Source organism: Chionomys nivalis, chromosome 12 (assembly GCF_950005125.1).
Source record: "Chionomys nivalis chromosome 12, mChiNiv1.1, whole genome shotgun sequence".
NCBI classification, from domain to species: domain Eukaryota; kingdom Metazoa; phylum Chordata; class Mammalia; order Rodentia; family Cricetidae; genus Chionomys; species Chionomys nivalis.
Window position 1 is genome coordinate 53,290,862 of NC_080097.1, and position 21,721 is coordinate 53,312,582.

A 21,721-nucleotide genomic window follows, 5' to 3' on the forward strand; every position below is an offset into this window, starting at 1 on the left:
CCTGAGGCAAGTTCTTTAGACAAGGACAAAAGACAGTCACATTCTTCACCAAAATGACCTCTAGGCAGTATATTCATGCTCCTACCAGTATGACCCATTAAGGGGTGTTTAAAGCATCCCACCACTTTCACAGCCCAAAGTACCAAAATACAAATTTCTCCAAACAACAGATAGTCCAGCCTATCACAGCAACATCCAGTCACTGGTACCAACCTCTGTCTTAGTTTTTTATTGCTGTGAAGAAATACCACAGCAACTCTTCAAATTAAAACATTTAATTGAAGAAACTTGCTTACAGTTTTAACAACTGAAAGTCACACTGAGGGGCATGTGACCCAAAAAGACCTCAAAGCCCCCCTCTACAGTGGCACACTTCCTCAACAAGGGCATTCCTCCTATTAGTGCCTCTCCCTTTGGGGCAGTTTTCTTTCAAACCACTCTCTTGGGAGAGGTCTCCTGTGGAACCACAAGGAGTCTCTGTGTGTCATGAGTTTTCTCTTAGAGGACTGGTCCTCAACAGCTTTGATTGCTGTCTTAGTCGGTGTTCTGTTGCTGTGAAGAGACACCATAACCACAGCAACTCATAAAAGAAAGCATTGAATTGGGGCTGTCTTACAGTTTCAGAGGTTCAGTCCATTGTCATCATTGTGGGAAGCATGGCAGCATGCAGCCAGATGTGGTGCTGGAGGAACTGAGAGCTCTACACCCAGATGGGCAGGTAGCAGGCAGAAAGTGAGACCCACCTAACCTGGCTTGAACCTTTGAAATCCCAAAGCCTGCTCCCAGTGATACACTTCCTCAACAAGGTCACACCTCCAAATCCTTCTAAATAGTGCCACTCCCTGTTGACTAGGCACTCAAATCTGTGAGCCTCTGGGGGAATGTTCTCATTCCAGCCACCACAGTTGCCATTTGTTCTCTCGATACCATCATTCTGATTGAGATTGTAGTTTAATCCACATATCCCTGATGGCTAAGGTTGCTGACTTTTCTCATGTGTTTACTGGCCATTTTACATCATCTTCTGAGACCAATCTGACCAATTAACTCATTTTCTCATTCACTGATTGAAGTGTTTGTTTATTTAGTGTTTAGTTTTTCCAGAGCTTTGTATATTTCAGATACTAATCTGCTGTCTAATGTATAGTACTTTGCTCCATAACTACTCATGAACGATAATCCAGCATTTTATTCACTAATACCCACAGGTTATCATAAAAGATGATTTAAGTGTGTTTGCTCCTTCTTATGCCGTGTTGGCCTTTGCTGAGGTAGAGGACAGCCAATCACAGAAGTTACTATTGTGTCAACTAAAAGCATATATTACCAACAGAAGTGTTTCTTGGTTTTTAATTAGTTATGATCTTTAGCTATTTGATAAAGTCCTACAAAGAGAAATCATATTTATCAAATCAGTTTTATAGGGGGAAATGCATGAAGTTCAGACTCTTTCAGTCAACCAGAGAGTTGACTTTCTGGTATAAATTTGTATTTGGTATAAATTCTTTTCCCTGTGAACATGGCATATATGACCCCTCAAAGTCAGTGCATCCTTAATATATTCTTTAAGATATTGATATTTATGATATTGGGAATTTATAATCCTTGAAAGGATAATTGCCACAGTCCTGGCACACAGTCTCTCCTGACAGCTGTGTCCAGCTGGTGGTCTGCATTCCTGGCTACTTTTCCAGTGAGTGGAAACATTTAGGTCAATATTGATATAAAACTTGACGAACTTTGTTCTCTTGCAGCTTTGGTTCGCCTTTGTTAATGGATTTTCTGGGCAGATTTTATTTGAGCGCTGGTGCATCGGCTTGTACAATGTGGTAAGCATTCCCCCCCCCTTTCTGTCTGATAGCATGCAGAACTTCAGGGCATTCCTTCACTGTTTATGTCTGGGAAGTGTATCTAAGCCAATCATCTGTGTACTTAGCAGGCAGCGCAAATAGATCTTTAGAGCCTTTGTCGCTGCGACACATCCTGCAGAAGCCCAAACTCTCCACACATGGTTTCAATCATAGCAGATCATTCTTGAGGAGCCCCGTGAAATTATTAACCCATATATCTTGGTAATAGACCCCTGGCTACCCCCTTGCTAAATGCTGCTGCAACATTTTCAAGTAAAAATTTCTGTCCCGCGTAGATATGGGCAAAGGACGTACGCATATGACCTAGTGAGCTTTCTGCCCTTCTTGGAAGAAATACCTTTGACTTCTGACTTCTAGCTCCTTTAAGAACACTCAGCAGTGTCTTTGAGTTTTGTTGTTGTTTGTTTGGGTTTGGGTTGTTTTACTTTTTCATTACTTGATGGATAAATACAAAAGCCAAAATTAACTATAAAGTATAAGCTAAAATGCCTAGTTTTCTTGGTTTTTGTTTCTCTGGCAGAAAGAACTAAGGGAAAGATGTGGCTAAATGCCATGGTGCCCCATCTATGGGTCACTGTAGTGGCTCATCTCTTGAACTGCTTTGTTCTCTCCTACTGCTTGGTACACCAATCCTGGCTTCTTGCACTTCATGGAATTTCACCTCTGAAGTAGCTGCCCCAGGGAGGTGTAGATGGAGTCGGGGGTGGAGGGGCCATGGCTAAAACAGCTCGTGGTACTGTGTGCATTGGTGGCTGTTTAGCCACATCCTCTAGCCCACTTTTCTCAGTAGCTGTAAAATGCTGAATACACAGTGTGATCTGGACCTGTGGACTTAGCGGTGAGAAGGATCAAGTGTGTGGGCTCAGGCACTGGCCAGGCTAGGCTGGATTCTGCTTGAGGTGAGCTGTGATGGTCAGGTAGTGGACCGTGTTACCTGCTGCAACCTGTACTACATGCTGTGTAGATCTACTAAAAAGTCAGCCGGAGAGAGAGAAGGGCTAATTTAATGTGTTAAAGCTCTCCTCAAACCACCACCCCCACAACCATGGCTCAAGGGCCTCACTTCTGTGTACTGATGAGAGACTATAGATGGCTAGAAACTAGACAGATGATAGATGGATGGACAGATGATAGATAGATAGATAGATAGATAGATAGATAGATAGATAGATAGGAGATAGACAGATGACAGATAGATGGTAGATAGATGACAGATAGATAGATAGATAGATAGATAGATAGATAGATAGATAGATAGATATAGGGATAGATGGTAGATAGATGATAGATAGATAGATAGATAGATAGATAGATAGATAGATAGATAGATAATAGATAGGAGATAGATAGTAGATAGATAGATGTTAAATAGATGATAGATGGATAGATAGAGGGATAGATGGTAGATAGATGATAGATAGATAGATAGATAGATAGATAGATAGATAGATAGATAGATAGATAGAAGATAGATAGCAGATAGAAAGTAGAGATAGTTAGAGAAGCCACATAGAAACCCATGCCATACAGCTAGCTCAGACATGAAGCTGATCCCTTGGAGGATAGGCTTCAGTATAAGGACAGCCTAGGATGCATGTCACTCTGTGGAATGAGTACAGTTTAACCTGTTTTCATGCTCAGGTTATGGTTTTCTTAGCTCTAGATGGTTTCAGAAAATTCAAATTAAACCTAAGAAATTTTAGAGGATGCCTGAGCCCCATGGGCAGAAAGAGGCTGAAGGAGGCTGAAGGACAGTGTTGATCAAAACAAGGCCCATAGTCCACTCACAGGATTTGTTTTTAAAAACACAGATTCCTGAGCCCTCAGTCACTCAGTAGAGAGTGCCTCCGAGATGTGCATCTTCTTAAACGATTGCTCCCAGGAAGTGCCATGCCTGTGGAAGGTTAGGAATCACCTGACCTCTAATGTGTAGGGTAGGGAACATGTTTTGTGTACACAGTGCCCACCAACCAATAGAGAAGAAGACTCTGTAGCAGATAAATCAGTTCTGAGGTGAACCGACCCTAGGTTACCAGAGTCCTAGAATAGGTATTAAAGTAGGTGCTGGAGCACGATAGAAGTGCTTGGCTGTGCTTGGGGGGCTAGGGGTGCTGGGGGTGCTGGGAGTGCTTGGGGGTTGGGGAGCTGGGGGTGCCTGGGGTGCTGGGGGTGCTGGGAGTGCTTGGGGGGCTAGGAGGCTGGAGGTGCATGGGGAGCTGGGGGTGCCAGGGGTACTAGGGGTGCCTGGGGGTGCTGGGGGTACTGGGGGTGCTTGGGGGGTTGGGGAGCTGGGGGTGCCGGGGGTACTGGGGGTGCCTGGGGTGCTGGGGGTGCTGGGAGTGCTTGGGGGGCTGGGAGGCTGGAGGTGCATGGGGAGCTGGGGGTGCTGGGGGGTGCATGGGGAGCTGGGGGGTGCATGGGGAGCTGGGGGTGCTTGGGGGACTGGAGGTGCTGGTGAGAAAGGTCTTTCTACTTGCACCAGACCAGCAGTCCTGCAGTCTCTTCCACTAGAAGCTTGAAACCTTTTGAGAACATGAAGGGATTTTCATTCATTTGTGAGTATCATGGCCTAGTATCTGAGGCTGAATTCTCTATATAGAAAACAGGCTTAGCTGGTCACAGTCTAGGAAGCTGAAGGTCCCACATTGGCCAGCCTGTATCTGTTCAGCCCCGATGAACCCCTCACCTGGTTCCCTGACACTAGGCCCCACCTCTTGAAGCAGAAGCAGGCAGATCCCTGTGAGTTCGAGGCCAGCCTGGTCTACAGGAGCTAGTTCAGGACAGGCTTCAAAGCTACAGAGAAACCCTGTCTCAAAAAACAAACAAACAAACAAACAAACAAGAAGTAAAGTATTTGACAAAGCAAGGCTGATGTCATGAATTCAAGAGTTTCAAATTAAAAGATCAGCCTAACTATGTCACTAAAATGAATAAAAATGAAGTCCCATCACTAAGTGTCACACAAGCGTTTGAAGTCGTTCAGCTGGTGTTCCCAAGATAAGACCTGGCCAAAAATAAAAATGCAGCCACACAGAAGCCAGTCAGCCAGATTTCAGAGGCTTGCAAAGCTACAAACGCTGCCATCCCCAGCACTCCTCGTTGGTGGACCAGCCATCACTGCGGGGTGGGGGGCACCGGCCATCACCAGGGGAGAGGCCATTATCGCTACAGAGGTCAGCCTCACCCTAGAGTTCTTAGCAGCCACCAAGAGTGTTAGACAAGGGTTGCAAATGCCAGGAAAATCACGAGCAGCTTCAATGCTTATACCAATGCTGCTGCAAATGAAACAATGCTCTCATTAATGCGGTCATTTACAATTGTTTATCCAGAAAATCCAGGAGAAACCAACCAAAAAAATACTAGACATAGGAGAGAATTCCAGAAGACTTTTTTTTTTTCTGTCCTTGTAGCCAGGAATTCTAGGTCTATGAGCTATTTCTAAATTCTAAATCTCAGTCTTTTTCCATTTCAATGGACTCCTAAAAACTGCAGAAATAGTAAGAAGTACCTTTCAGAAAACAAACTTGTACATTGCTGGCCAGAGCAGCCCATGGCCAAGTCCCAGCCGCTTGAGAGACTGAGGCAGGGAGAATTATTTGGCCTCAAGACCAGTCAGGTAGCACAGTATGATTCTGTTGCTCATATATTTTAAAATTATAAATTACATAGTTGCAACTTTATGGTATCCCTATGAAATGGCCCACTGTCCTCATGACTAAGTCACCTGGGCCTCAGTGCACCTCCCACAGTCCTGGCTACTGCAGAGGCTGAGGTCGGAGGATGTTAAATTTCACACCTGCCTGGGCTGTGGAGTGAATTCAAGGCTGGCCCAGGCCACTTAGTAAGACGTGTCTCAGAATTCAACAGTAAAGTAAAACAGAAGCAGGGCTGGGGATCTAGTTCAGTGTAGAGTGAATGCCTACTGTGCGCAGTCCCCAGGACCACTGAGAAAGGACAAGGAAATAAAGACTTAAAACCAGGGCTTAAACAGAAAACATACTGGGCTTTTGTTGTTGTTTTTGACAGTCCGTGTGCTGCATTTGAACACTTTTACACGTCACACAAATGGGAACAGAAACATATGCAGGATTCAACCTGATTAAACATTTCGTTCGGTCCTGAGGGTCTCATGGTTAATATAATATAAATTCATAGCAAATTCTTTTAAAATGTATTTAATTTGTATGCTACAGAGACTCAGCTAAACTTTGTTCATTTGACAAGTAAAACTCTTTTTGTATCTGCCACACTTAAAAGTCTGATATTTAAAGCTGTAATAATATACTGATAATCCAAACTTGAGAGCTAAATGTTAAATTCTTTTTATCCTGTCCAGAATAAATTCTACCTTTAAAAATATTTTTTAAGAACATTAAAAAGTTTTATTTGCCCATATGGTTTTGTGATTGAGTTAGTAAGATGATTTTTGAATCGTGGGTTAATACAAATGTGACGGCCCACGTCAAGCTGCGTGTGGGGAAAGGATTCTACTGGAATAAGTTCCTCTCTCATGGTAGAAATGAGCATGTTCTGTGAAATCAAACCAAAGCCCCCAAGTCACAACTGTGAGCTACCAGCCTGAGATACACTTTATTCTTTAGTACTCATCTGAGACTTTTTGTATTACAAAAAGTTAGCAATAAATCTAATGATCATAAAGCTGTAATACTCCAATATAGCCTCTTGTAAGCCCAACATTTAAGATGGCCAGAACTGAACTATATATTAAACAGAACATAAATAAGACCATAAATAAATAAATGAAAATAAAATCGTATGGTACAACTGCACAAAATTCTATGGACATGTCCGTGGGCCAAACTCTGATAGCTTCAAGGTCATTACAAAGGCATCAGTTCATGAGCTAGTGTACATATTTACACAATGTGAACAGGTCTGGGGGTGCAAGAGGAGCTGTGTGGTGCTATAAAAAGTATAAATGAAAATAAGGAGGACTTGAACACAGATACGCAGCACACGTTCAGAAGAGACTGTAGTCTTTATTATCATACCAGCCCCAAAAGACCATCAAGAACTGTGTGTTTCTCACAGGCTCGGGGACTCTACAGCCGGGTTCCCCTTCCAGAGTCTAAACAATACATCAGAGTCTAATAAGTGCTAATGGTGATTTTTTTTTTTCAACTTATGTGGGAAAGTGTGAATTAATTGTGTTTTCACATCTGGTTCATTATCTGGGGAAAAAATGAATTCTTTGCTTATTCCTCATAGAAAAATAAGTTCTAAATGCATTAAAGACTTAAATGGGAAAAATAAAACCATGAGACTCCCCTCACAGGCTCCTAAAAACTACACATAAACTCCAGGGTGGGAAAACTGTCCCCACGTGGGCCGTCCAAGGTTCTTTTTTGACCACTTAAAACTTGAAAACTTTTAGGTTTCAAAAGAACCATGTGGGGAAGAAGAGAAGCTGATAAACAAGGAACGCAACTGGAAGACCCCACTGGGACCCCATAGGGCTCCTGGGTTCAGCCGAGCATGGGCGGAGAGCAAGGAGGGACTGAGGGTTGCCCAAGCAGGCAGATCCAGATGGTCAGCATGTGCAGACTCACTGGTAGACAGGGAAGTGTAAAAATTTTAAAGGAAGAGTTAATATCTTGACTTTTTGAGACAAGAGAATAATAAACGTAGCGAATAACCCCTGCCTGTCGGAACGCTGGCGAAAGGCCATCCTTGGTCTTTGCAAAGGGGGCTACAAAAGGCTGGAACTCTTTTTAGAGTGCAGGCAGAGGCAACATCTTATAAAATTCAAACTACATGTTTCCTTCCTTACCCAGCAGCTCTTCCTCCCATGCAATAAAAGCAAAGCGTATATGAGACCATATAATAAATGTTTGCCGCATGTTCATGGTAACCAGAAAAGGATGAATGTCTGCCGATGGATTAATAACTCAAAAGTACAGCACATCCCTGCTGTGAATTATTGTATAAATACTAAAGAGCATGAAAAAGACTGCATTTGTGTTAAATCCAAGAGGCTTGCAGAGCTTTCTGTGATGTATTGTTAAGCAAAATTTATGATGAAGATAAGTGTGTATAATGTCTTCATTTTGTTACAAAAAAAAATGTCCCCAAGCAGGGTACATAGGTGAATGCAGCATGCTCTAAGCAGGATGAAAGTGTGGCAGAGCTTGCTGGGCTATCCCCCAGTAATAATGAGTAATGAGGGGTAGAGAGGGCTTGAAGTGTATTGAGGAGAGATTCAAATACAAGAGAGAAAGGGAAAAAGTAGCAGAGTCTATGTACGATGCGTGTACCGATACAGAACAGTGGAGGTGAAAGATGAACCCAAAATGCATGCGGAGCTGCTGAGACAGTCCTTGGCCATGCCCTCTGCTCGCCATGAAACACCAGCTGCCGTCACTGTAGAGAAGTTATAGCAGTCATTCCTAGTCTCCTTGTAGCCTGTTGAAATGGCAGGGCTGCTTCCCATCAACCCAGTGCTTGGGAGAGTCCCTGGCCTGACTCGCCTGTCTGACCCCAGCAGCCCTGGGGAAGGTGTGTGTCATTGGTCAGACTCTCAGCCTCCAGGTAACTGATGTAGGTTTGAGATTCTCTTAGAGGGGCTTGTTCAATTTCATGACTGCAGAGCTGACTGGGTTTGAGGGTATCGATTCCATCAAAACAGAGGATAAATCATGGACCAAGTGAGAGAGTGACCCACGTGCCCGGGACGGAGACAGCTCACTCCTTCCAAATGCGACTTCGCCATCTCACTTTATTTTGCAAAACAGAAACACGGGCCCCTCTGACGCCTGAGGAGAGCATGTGAAAATCGGCACCTCGGAGACTCTATCTACCCAAGATTAGTGCCCCAGAGAGTGTTTCTGTGGTCTCTTTTCACCCTTGTACTGTGTCCCCAGCCAGGTATATCCTTCACATGCTACAGGTTTCCCCAAAACACGTTGTCAATGCTTGAGAGTGTTAGAGGGTACCCTTCTCAAAGGAGGCACCAGGAGCACCCTTCCCCATACTCAGCATCATCCTGCCAAATCCTGTAGGTGCCATGCCCTGCAAGCCCCGTATTCTGATGCACTGAGTCCTTATTTCACAATGACACAGGAACATCCTTGGCTGACCAACCTCACTGAGCCCCCACGCATCACACCATTGCATCCCTGTCACCCTGTTATCACAGGTTACCTCAGAAATGGGTTCAGAAACTTTCTGGGCTTTCTTCCTCGCTGAAGCAATGTCTGAATTCTCGGTGCTGCCCACACTGTCTGCCCCCATCTTGTTCACAGCAAGTGACCACAGTAAATGAGGTAGCAGTGCCTCCTAAGCCATGCAGAGAGACCCAGGAGGAAAAGTTGTACAACCAGCACTGACAGAAGACACGCCACTTCCTGGAACTAACTGTAGCATGAGCACCATCACGGCTGGTTCTAGATAGGAGGGCAGCCATTCACCTCTGAGTTCTTAGCTCATCGGGATTTATGTTCTTAGCACTCCATGGATTCATTTACATGGATTAACAATAAAGAATGGTTATTTTTTAATTTTTTATTTCTTTTGTTCTATTTGGAGGATGAGAGGCAGGTTGTGAATCATGGAGCCTCGGGTTTGGACTTGACTAGAAATTAAGTCATCGCTCGCAGAGCTGAAACACTGGCACAGTGTGAGGCAGAGGGCTGTGTTTAATGGCTTATTGTCTCCACGCAGATCTTCACCGCATTGCCGCCCTTCACTCTGGGAATCTTTGAGAGGTCTTGTACTCAGGAGAGCATGCTGAGGTTTCCACAGCTCTACAAAATCACCCAGAACGCAGAAGGCTTCAACACTAAGGTAAACGATGTGATGAAACAGCTCTCGCCTACGAAAGGCACAGCCCTGCCTCTCCTTAGGCTCTGAGTACCCTCCCATGAGATGAACGGTCCTTTACAGAGGGCGCTGACACAGCCCCTTCACATCCAGTCCTGTGAGCCAGAGGCAATTCCCTCAGGTCCAGCCAGCGTCTCCTGCCTTCTACCCACAGCTCTGGTATTCTGTGGGCAGCAGCATCCCATGTCCCTTCCCATTACAGTCCGCCATATGTTCTCATGTGGCCCTTGTTAAGGCTGGCTGCAAACCTAGATTCCGGGTTTTAATTTTGTGTGTGAGATATATGCATGCTTGCACATGGCGGGAGGGGCACACAGATGCAGGTGCGTGCAGAGGCCAGGAGAGAACATTGGGTGTCTCTCATTCTCCACTCTATTTTTTGAGATGGAATCCTTCATGAAGCCCGAAACTCACTGATCTGGGTATTTTGGAGTGGCCTCCTGTCCAGAAAGCTCTCATCTGCCTGTCTCTGCCAAGCACCACCCAGTGCCAGGTTTAAAGGCATGCACGGCCAGTTCTGACTTTCAAATGAGCTGGGCATCCAAACTAAGGTCCTTCTGTCTTCTGGGGATGCCCAGAACTCAAAGTGCTGTGCATTTCAGAGGCCTTTTCGGGGAAAGGGTAGAATTTGGAATCCTTGCCTTGTATAAATATGTCTTGGAGACGGAATCAAGTCTAAATAGTCAACGAGTGCTCAACAAGTTTTGGGTTTTAGAGGAGTCAGGATTTGCTACTTTCAGAATAGGGATGTTCAACCTGGACACATTATTCTTTAGGGGCCCAGGAATATCAAGGTGGGCCCATACGTACATGCTAACAGTGGCAGTACCATTGGCTAATGTTGCCTGAAGGGAAGCCATGGATCTCCTCTGCAGAGAAGGCAGACGGTGAGCATGGCCCTAGTGCTGAGTGGGAGGGGACTACAAGGATGAGGACCACCCACCTCTTCAGGCTGTTCCCGAGGAGATGCTACTGATGATCGGCTGTCCCGGCTGCCTTATCCTTGGGCATATGCCATCCTATTGACTCTGCTGCTTCCCATGCTTCCTGACTAATCTGTCAGCCTCTGCTTACTGAGTCTGACAGAAGTCTCCTTGCCACACTGCTTTGCTTTCAAGCCATGTCTATTGTCTACATCTACAGTCTGGATCTTTAGGGGTGGCCTATAAACAGAAAATGAACTCATGCTACCAGCCGAAGAACCGGGTGAGCCTCGGCCTCGTGCAGGCACCTAGTAGGATTTTTTGGCATTTTTAATGGAGAGGTCAGGTAAAGGATGGGCAAACATAAGGGCTGAGCTTAAGGAGCAAGGGTACAGTCTTCCCAGCACACACGGGGCCTGGATCGGATACCAGTCATCAGGGTAAAACGACAGGTAAATAAAACTGGGGACAAATCCGGTTGTCTCATAAAGTGATGTCTCGTGCCGTTTGGTACTCCCAACTGCGGTTCAGTCGCCTTCGTGATATTCTGTAGCGACCTGTAGACCACTGAGCATGTGTCTCCTGGATTTAAAAGTATTATCATCTCGGCTAGGCTGGGGCTTGGTAACACAGCACATGTATAACCTGGCTTCAAGAAACAACTTTTAAAAGCATTAAAAGGCTCATGACACTCTCATTAAGGATAAGCAGAACTCTGTGCCCTTTTGTTTAATGTGGCAAACATTAAAGGAGAATTTCACATTTTTTATTTTGTATCTTGGGAAGCAGTGGGCCATGTCACTGTGGATGCGTGGAGGGTCAGAGGACAACCCTCAGCCACGTGACTCCTGGGGATTGAACTCAAGTCCTCAGACTTGGTGACAAGTACCTTCACCCACTGAGCCATCTTGCCAGCCCCAAAGAGGATTTTTTTAGTGTGTGTGGCATTAATTAAGAAAATTAAAAAAAAATTAAGGCGAAAAAATGAGAATTTATATATGGGTTTTAATGTTTTCAAAATAAACAGAATTTGTTTTTTTTCTGTTTTTGTTTTTTTTTTTTTTGCTTCCCACTTTTAACCTATACCCCGTTTTCTGAGTGACTATGAAGTGTCCTCTTACGGTGGGGAGCACTCACACACTGAAGCTCAGTTCTCAGATATGGGTGGATTGCATGTCATCTTCATGCAGGTTGTCCTGAAGTAATACGATCTGGAGATCGTCCTGCCACCTACATGTAAACAGGAGGGAACAGTTTTTTTGTTTGTTTTATCTCAGTTTTTTTTTTAATGTGAGACTAACAGTGCCCCTTGCAGAAGGGACCCCACCATACCAGGGGCCTTCCCCATGCCTCACCTGTCACAAGCTACACACTAGATCCCAGTCCTGAACGCTCTGACCCCTGGTTTGTCTCCCGCAGGTTTTCTGGGGTCACTGCATCAATGCCTTGGTCCACTCCCTCATCCTCTTCTGGCTTCCCATGAAAGTACTGGAGCACGGTAGGCAATGCTTTTGTGATTTCCACCACCAGCAAGGAATGTCGCCTGCTATGGGGCCAGCATGTGTACCCTTTTCCCCAACTGTGCACCACACGAGATTAAAGACAGGGAACACAGACCAGCCACCCTGCAGGAGCTGGTTCCAAGTCTATCGCATGCAAGTCCTGTCAGTTCTGGAATTTTCTTTGAAATGGCTATGTAAATACTAGAAAGTCCACGCTCTATTTGTGATAACTGAGTCTTTGACCTTGAGGGAGCACTTATGTCTCTTTCCCGTGAATTTAAAAGCCTCTGCCACTCAAACTTTCTGCTTCAAGTTCCTCATATCTGTATGCAGGTTTTGTAAATTTAATCCCATCCCGTGTTTCCTGAGAGCATTCTCCCTGACACACCTATCTGAAGTCATAGCTGATTCTCCAGGTTAGCTTTAGTCCTGTACAGGAATAGCCTGTGCTAGTTCCCTCTTCTTGATGAAAACACACCATAAAAATGCCATTCCTCTCAAATCATCAGAAGCTCCCTGGGAAAAAGTCATTGCTAATGTTGGCTAGGACTTAGGAGTATAAGGTTTACAAACTGTTCCTGTCGGTATGCCCCGTGTTCCAGCGGAATGGCTCATCGCACTGATGCTGTCTGGCCCATCCCATGTTGTCAGATGGACAGACAGCTGCTTATGTTCCGTGTACTTTCCTTTCAGACATCTTACAGCTCCCTCTCTTTACAAGGCCCTTAAAGATTTAGATCAGAAAATGAAATTGGCTGCTTCTAGATCCCTCACTCCCCACCCCCCAAAAAAGAGACCTTTCTAGCAAAACAATTGTCTTTGAACTCCAAAGCCCCTTTGCATTTCATCTTTATTTGCAGTGGATTCAATTTCTGAGGGCTCTTTAAGTCAGAGTTCATGAGTAGAAGGGACTGGGCTGTGGTTTCTGTTCAGAAGCTGTGGCATGTTGATGACAGGAGCGGCCGTCCCCTTTGCAGGATTTGTCTATCTTTTTTTTATTTTATTTTATTCTTTTTTAATTAAAATTTCCACCTCCTTCCGTTTCCCATTTCCCTCCCCCTCCTCCCACACATTGCCCCCTCTCCCCACTCCTCTCCCCCTCCCCCCACTCCATTCCCCCTCCCTCTCCACACTGAAGAGCAGTCCAAATTCCCTGCCCTGCGGGAAGTCCAAGGTCCTCCCACTTCTATCTAGGTCCAGGAAGGTGAGCATCCAAACAGGCTAGGCTCCCACAAAGCCAGTTCATGTATTAGGATCGAAACCTAGTGCCATTGTCCTTGGCTTCTCATCAGCCTTCATTGTCTGCCATGTTCAGAGAGTCCGGTTTCATCCCATGCTTATTCAGTCCCAGTCCAGCTGGCCTTGGTGGGCTCCCAATAGATCAGTTCCACTGTCACAATGGATGGGTGCACCCCTTGTGGTCCTGACTTCCTTGCTCATGTTCTCCCTCCTTCTGCTCCTCATTTGGACCTTAAGAGCTCTCTAATCTCGATCCATCACCAGATGAAGGTTCTGAGGTGATATGCAAGATATTCAGCAGTATAGGATAGGGTCATTTCAGGTTCCCCTTTGCAGGATTTGACTAGTGACAAGAGTGGCGCACTTTGGAGCTTGAGAGCGCTCGGCAGCTGGGGTTATAAGCCAGGATTGTGCTCATGTCGGGACGACCCTAGAAGAGTTTGCCTTCCAGCAGAGTTTCAGACAGCCATTATGTGGCTCTCTGATGCTTGAGCTTGTGACCTGCAGGTGGTGGCGGCATTGCTACTGTCTGCCTAGATTCCATCACTCCGCAGATGTGGACCGTGACTAAGAGTCAGCATGCATACACGTCTAGCAGTTGTCGCTGAGTGAATTTAAAGTTGGGGTTTGCTTCCCTTACCTGTCCCTTCCAGTTCTGTTATTTGCCTAACAACAGGTGAACCAGATGGTACTGGGGTTTCTGCATTTGTTGTCACTGTCAGCATCAGTGTCATTTGATAAAGTTTTAGCATAAAAGTTTTCTTCTAGCAGAGTTGCGCGTAGCCTAAAAAGTCAAAGTGTCGGAGGGAACTAAATGACAGATATTAGCTGTATTGGCATAGGGGCCATTTTTGTTCTTCTTGATCTGATTTCCCTAGCAAAGTAGATGGCTCTTTTTGAGCCAATTTGTAAAGTTTTTCACTTAGTTAGAAGCAGGAATTGTTAATACCACAGACCATATACATTCATGTTTCCATGACTCAGAAACTGTGCTGGATTTCAAGGGTGAAAGATAAATTTAGGGGCCAACAAGATGACCCAGCAGGTAAAGGTGCTTGCTGCCGAGCTTGATGACCTGGGTTGGATCACCTGAACCCTCATTTCAAGAGGGGAAAACTGACTCCCATAGTGTTTCCCTTGACTTCCACATGCTGCGGTGCACATTCCACGGACACACAAAATAAATAAAACTTATAATTTTACTAAAGAAAGGTCAATGTACAAGTGTAAGCTGAATGTCTTTCCTTTTAAGACTTTGTACTTTAGTACATGGTAGAAAATACCTCAAGTAAAGTGAAAGTGGCATGTGATTGAACACAGAGCTTAGAAAGACATTTCATTTAGGTTGTTACTACCTTTAAAGGAGGCCACACTTAGTGTTAGCTGTGACTCTGAATAGGACTCAGTTGTGCAGGAATGGCAGAAGACCCAAAGTGGGAAATGGGCTGTTTGTCGTTCCCTGTGATCCCTATATGGAAATCCTACCCCCAAGATGATGGAGAGGCAGGGCCACTGGGGTGGCAAGGTCATGAGAATAGAGCCCTCTTGAGTGTACGCTTGAGAAAGAGACTGGGGAGTGTGTCCTCCAGTGTGTGAGAATGCAGAAAGACGAGCCCTCTGTGGGGAATGAAGCCCCTGCCACCCTCAGTAGCTGCCAGTGCCTTGATCTTGGACTGTGAGGAGTAAGTTAATGTTGATTGTCCCAGTCTGTGGGATCTTGTGGGATCAGTGGACAGTGTCATCCCCCTCCCCTCCTCAAGCCTTATGACTCTGTACATGAGAATGTGTCTGCACGTGCCCAGCATCCTGTGTGGAAGGCTGAACTGTGAGAAGACTATAGCATAAAGGAAAGGATGGTGGCTAGATGGGGCGGTGGGGGAAAGAAATGGGAATGCAAGGGAGCCTTTTCTTACTGAAGGGCTGGAGGTAGGAGAGGGGTGACATAAGGCTTTACTTATGACTCAGTTAAGACTGTTTTATAGAGAAACACAGGACTTGGCAAAAGATTTGGCATGAATTGCTGCTGCTGGTGGTGGTTGTATGTGTAGGCGGGGACCACATGTTCATTTCCCAGCCAGTCAGGCCCAAATAACCACACAGAAACTATATTAATTACAATACTACTTGGCCAATATCTTAGACATATTCCTGGCTAACTCTTACATCTTAAATGAACCCATTTCTATTAATCTATGTATTGTCAGGAGGCTACGACCTATCAGTAAGGTTTTCTGGTGTCTTTCTCCTTAGGCAGCTACATGGCGTCTCTCTGACTCTGCCCCCCCTCCCCCCGCTCTGATTTCCCACCTGGATTTACTCTGCTAAACCATTGACCCAAACAGATTTATTCATTAACCAATAAAAGCAACGCATATACAGAAAGACATCCCACATCATCTCCCCTTTTCTGTCTAATTAAAAAGAAAGGTTTTAACTTTAACATAGTAATATTACATATAACAAAACAGGTCAAGCAAGAATTACAGTTGCAATATTTAGTCTATTTATATCTGGCAAAATTAAAGAAAATATTCTATCATCTATCCTATCTTTGTGAGTCTAAAGTTTTATATCTAATTTATCGTATATCATAATTAAGGAAAACTATAACTATCTGTCTTCAACTCCACCAAAGACCCCCAAAGGATATGATATTACCTAAGTAAACAGGAAGTGCATTGTAAGCAATTTCTAAAACTCTAGAATTGACAGAGACACCTTGCTGCCTGGACAGTCACACAAAGTTTTTCCATAACATTGGGGCATCCATCTTCAGCCTATAGGCTGATAATACCTGGCAGACTTTTCAGTGAAGCAGGAAATTTGAAGATCTGTCTTGTACTGGCAAAGTTCATCAGTTGCTTTCTTCTATGTCCTGCAGAATGTCTGGCAGTCTCTTCTATGGAGCAGGAACCTTGAAGGATCATTCCATCATTTGGAAAGTTCAGCAGTCACTTTTCTGTGGGTCATGCATGCCCAGTTAATATAGCATAGAGTAAAGCAATCTAGGCAAGAGCAGTTTCTTGCCCAAATGGCTAGCCTTGTCACATTGAAGGCAAATTCCATAACAAGTTTCTTCAGTGCTCACCAATCTCTCTGAAATAATTGGTGCTGCCAGAAGCAGACATGTCTCACTGTTGAGAAAAGTACTAAGTTCTTAAAACATTTTAAATGCCATATTCTGTAGTCTTTGGAGTGTTGAAGATTATCTATGTAACTGAAAAATATCTCTGTATAGCTAGAAAACCTAACTAAAATGACTACAAGTTTGACTATTATAAATGACTATTAATCTGTAATTTTTAATTATACATTACATTTTTAATTGAACTGTATAAACATAACACCATAAACAGAGTAGAAATACATATGCACAATGTAACAAAATCAACATTAAATTTGTATTGATAGACCAAGATCCATACCAATGCAAAGTATTCATCTCTGTATCGTATCCTATGTTTTTTGAGAAATTGACTATAACCATTAATCACTTTTAATCAACCCTTTTAAATGAAAATAAACATTTATAAACATTCATTTTGGGAATTTGGGTGTAGTTTTCTCCAAACTGCTTCCTACTATTTGTTGGGCAAAGTATTTTTAGGGGTTCTTGGAGACCTTTCAGGGGTCTTGTTCCGTCAAACCACATTAGCCTGAAAGGAATCCACAGGTTCTCATCTTCTGTGGAAACAAAAGCAGAACCTCTTTTCCAAAGTAACATATCCTTAGACTTAAATTTTTAAGTCAAGATACCTTTAAAATATATATGTTGGTTTACCTTAGCAGCCCCCAGAATCAAACATTTCTCTGCAGTCAAAAATTTCAAAGAAAACGCAATAACATACATAATCCAGACTCTCTGTGTAGTATATTCCATCTTTATGTGGCTTATTTTTCTTTACTCCTTTGATCTATGACTGTCTGCACTCTTTTATATTACTTTTACTGTCTCTTTAAAGGCTTTACTTCTTTTTATAACTGTCTATATCTTACATACACTTTTTAAACACATGGGGACCTGTTCAGAGGTTTATTTTTGTCTGAATCTGTCTTTATTGCATATCTGTAATCATTTTCTGACCAGGAGTGCTTCTTAAAATACTAAGAAGCACGGCTAAGACGAAGGCTGCTTTGCTTTTTGGCCCTACCCAGTCCAACATGGTGGAGATATGTTTATCACCAGCTCTGTGAGCCTGTGCTCACTGCTCCAACTCCAGAGACACAACAGATCTGTGTTGCCATTAAGCAATTTGTAACATGCTGTTCACAGACCCCTTTAAGTGCAGGATCTCCTGAAAGAACCAGAGTTCACTCTGCCAGCACAAACCAGGAAGCCAGATCTTAAAGAAGCCATGTGATTTTTTGCTGCTAGCACTGAATCAGGAAGACATCTCTTAAAGGAGCCGTGCCTTTGCTTGCTGCCAGCAAACAGAATCTGTCTGAAAAACTGTGGCTACCAAGAAGCTGTGCTTAATCCTTTTCTTTTGTGTCTAGAATTCCTTCTCAGTTATGTGGGTGTAGCTGCCCCCCACACTGGCATGCCATTTGTAAACAGAGACTGCTCCTTCATTTCCTGACTGCTCAAACTCAAATAATCACACAGATATTATATTAATTACAACACTGCTTGGCCAATAGCTTAGGCATATTCCTGGCTAACTCTTAATAACACATTTCTTTTCATCTATGTATCACTACGAGGCTGTGGCCTACCAGTAAAATTTTCTGGCATCTTTATCCTTAGGTAGCTACATGGTGTCTCTTCAACTCTGTCTACTCTCTCTATCTCTGTTCTGATTTCCTGCCTGGCTTTACTCTGCTCAACCATTGACCCAAAGAGAGTTATTCATTAACCAATAAAAACAACACATATCATTTTATTTATATAGATAGATTTGGTAGGATGTCAATGGTAAAACTCCAGAAAGTGATTTAATGTCCTAAATACAAATGAATTATTTTCCCTCCCTCCCTTCTTTCTTTCACTCCTCCCTTCCTTCCTTCTTCCATTTCTTTCCTTTACTTTCCCTCCCTCCCCCCTTCCTTCCTTCCTTCCTTCTTTCTTCCCTCCCTCCATCTGTAACTCCAGCTCCAAGGTATCTGATGCCACTGACTTCCTTAGGCACCTACTCTCCCATATACAAAACCATACAGAAAGAAACACACACATACACATGAAATATTAAAATAATAGTAGTAATTATAATAATAAATCTATAACTAAGATAATTGTAATAGTAGTAATCATAATAAATTTTTTGGCTTTTCAACACAGAGTTTCTCTGTGTAGCTTTGGCGCCTGTCCTGGAATTCACTCTGTAGACCAAGCTAGTTTTGAACTCACAGAGATCTGCCTGCCTCTGCCTCACAAGTGCACCACCACTGCCTGGCAATAAAAAAACCTTTAAAAAAAATAAGAAACATGTACTCTGTCTCCAAGAGTAGAGTACAGAAACATAGTGCCAATTTGAGACAATCCTGGGTGCTCTCCAAAGCTAAGGACCCCATCTAGTACAGAGTGTCTTCAGGCCTGCCTCCCTCCTTCCTCAGCTGCTTCCTGAAGCCCTTCCTCAGCCTCACCCCTACTCAAAGTCTGGAGGAACCTTTGTTTGACCAGGACTAAGGTCTCTAGAGTGACTTTGCATCTTCATATGTTACCACGTGAATGATGTCACAAAATCGATGAGTGTTATTATAAAACCCTCTCCCAACCGTTGGTGGCAAAAGGCTCGGGCACCTATGAGCTCTATTTATTTTTGCTAGGGCAATATGATCTAGGGAAGAAATATTCTTAAGGTGTGGGCAGGTCATTCATTTTCTAGAATGTTTCCAAGAATTTTCCTTTGCTTATTTTTGCATGGTTTTGGATAGACTTCCAAAGCAGTCATGTTCATGGAGTTTGTGGGGACTCCTTCCAAGTTTCAAAATAAATTTTTCCTCTCAGGAAAATCAATAAATCAGATTTCTCTCAGTGTCCTACCATCAAGCACCTGATGTGATTTACCTAAATCCACCACCGCTTTGATCTGAACATGTCCATAGGTTGAGATTATGCATGGCGTGGTCTCAGGTCCCACAACTCAGGGCCATGTTGGCTGCTCTCGGGCTTCCATTGGCATTTCCAGCCTACACAGATGGACGGCCCTCCTTGAAGTGGAATGTGATTATTGGCAAAAGAACATAAAATTAATTTTGATTTGAAATTTTTTCTGATTTTCCTTGATGAAATTTATAAAGGAAGAAAAGAGAAGAAGGAATGTTCTTCTCAGAAGAGAAAACTTCCATTAAAATATTGGTGCTGGTTCTTTTCTTTTTTTGTTGTTGTTTGTTTGGTTGGTTTTTTTTTTGTTTTGTTTTGTTTGCTTGTTTTTCAACTTGACACAAGCTAGGGTCATCAGGGGAGAAAGAACCTCAGCTGAGAAAATGTCTCTGTTGGAGTAGCCTATAAGGAGGTCTGTGGGGGTGGGAGGACTCTTAATTAATTATTGATATGGGAGGTCCCTTAGCCCACTGTGGGCGGTGCCATCCCTTTGCAGGTGGTCCTGAGGTATAAGAAAGGGAGCTGAGTGTGAGCCTGAGAAACAGCATTCCCTCACGGTCACTGCGTCAGTTCTAAACCCCAGGTTCAAGCCTTGAGTTGCTGCCCTGACTTCCCCTTGTGATGGACTGCGGTCAGAGCCTGTGCACCAATAAGCCCTTTTCTCTCCCAATTGCTGTGGACTGTAGTGTTTTATCACGTCTATAGGGAGCTACTCCAATGCTGACCTCAGTTCCCTGGAGTCCAGAGTGGAAGTAATCAGTCACTTTTAAGAAGAAAAGATAGCATGGAGATACTTCAGTATTGACCCTGGTTAAGAAACAGGCTTTTCAACTCTGGAAAAGGCAGTTATGCACCAAATGCGTCACTACTGTGAGATCAGGTCTGTCGCAGATGCTGTGATCGTGCTAGCCTATAATATTATGACTGTCACTGCTGCTGTGAGCTCCGATGTGCATCCTATAAACACTCATGACTTGCTCCACACTGAGCTGGATTTAGGCAAGTCTGCCAGCATTCTGTGAGCTCTTAAACTCAATCACACCTCTTCATGAGACAAAGCAGAGGAATGGGCACATTCTCTAGACAAGGGGACTCCCAAGTGCTAGAGATGCACAGAACACACGACCCTTTCTGTTCTGGAACTCACAGCCAGGGAAGATTTGAAGAGGGGGGCCCAGGTCAGACGGAATGTGTTCCCAAGAAACCTAACATTCTCAGGACACTCTGAGACACTAGACCAGATGGAGGCAAACACCTAAGTGAATAAACAGGTGTAAATCAGCATTCCACGTTTCTGTTTCTGTAGTTTGGCAAAAAGCTCAAGGGAATGTCTTCAGCCAGGATGCACTCCACTTGGGAGTGCTCTGGTCGGGTGTGCACTGGTCAGGGGTGTGCACCGGTCAGGGGTGTGCACCAGTCAGGGTGTTCACTGGTCAGGGGTGTGCACCAATCGGGGATGTGCACCAGTCAGGGGTGTGCACTGGTCAGAAGCATGTGCTGGTCAGGGGTGTATACTGCTCAGGGGTGTGCACTGGTCAGAGGCGTGTGCTGGCCACGGGTGTGCACTGATCAGAGGTGTGTGCTGGCCAGGGGTGTGCACCAGTCAGGGGTGTGCACTGGTCAGGGGTGTGCACTGGTCAGGGGTGTGCACCGGTCAGGGGTGTGCACTGGTCAGAGGTGTGCACTGGTCAGAGGCGTCTGCTGGTCAGGGATGTGCACCGGTCAGGGATGTGCACCGATCAAAGGTGTGCACTGGTCAGGGGTGTGCACTGGTCAGAGGTGTGCACTGGTCAGGGGTGTGCACTGGTCAGAGGCGTGTGCTGGTCAGGGGTGTGCGCTGGTCAGGGGTGTGCACCGGTCAGAGGCGTGCGCTGGTCAGGGGTGTGCACCGGTCAGGGATGTGCACCGATCAAAGGTGTGCACTGGTCAGGGGTGTGCACTGGTCAGAGGTGTGCACTGGTCAGGGGTGTGTACTGGTCAGAGGCGTGTGCTGGTCAGGGGTGTGCGCTGGTCAGGGGTGTGCACTGGTCAGAGGCGTGCGCTGGTCAGGGGTGTGCACTGGTCAGAGGTGTGCGCTGGTCAAGGGTGTGCACTGGTCAGGGGTGTACACTGCTCAGGGGTGTGCATTGGTCAGGGGTGTGCACTGGTCAGGGGTGTGCACCGGTCAGGAGTGTACACTGGTCAGAGGCGTGTGCTGGTCAGGGGTGTGCACCGGTCAGGGGTGTGCACTGGTCAGGGGTGTGCACCGGTCAGGGGTATGCACTGATCAGAGGCATGTGCTGGTCAGGGGTGTGCATTGGCCAG

General features: G+C 44.7%; 1 protein-coding gene across 3 annotated transcripts in view; it reads left to right on the forward strand.

The window, feature by feature from the left end:
* Atp8a2 (ATPase phospholipid transporting 8A2) overlaps positions 1-21,721 on the forward strand; it is a 568,530-nt gene that overhangs the window by 382,273 nt on the left and 164,536 nt on the right. For all 3 annotated transcript variants that reach the window (XM_057785806.1, XM_057785804.1, XM_057785805.1), the window contains exons 28-30: positions 1,755-1,829; positions 9,552-9,674; positions 12,053-12,131. In XM_057785806.1, the coding sequence (XP_057641789.1) occupies positions 1,755-1,829; positions 9,552-9,674; positions 12,053-12,131 (277 nt within the window). The remainder of the gene's footprint in view (positions 1-1,754; positions 1,830-9,551; positions 9,675-12,052; positions 12,132-21,721) is intronic.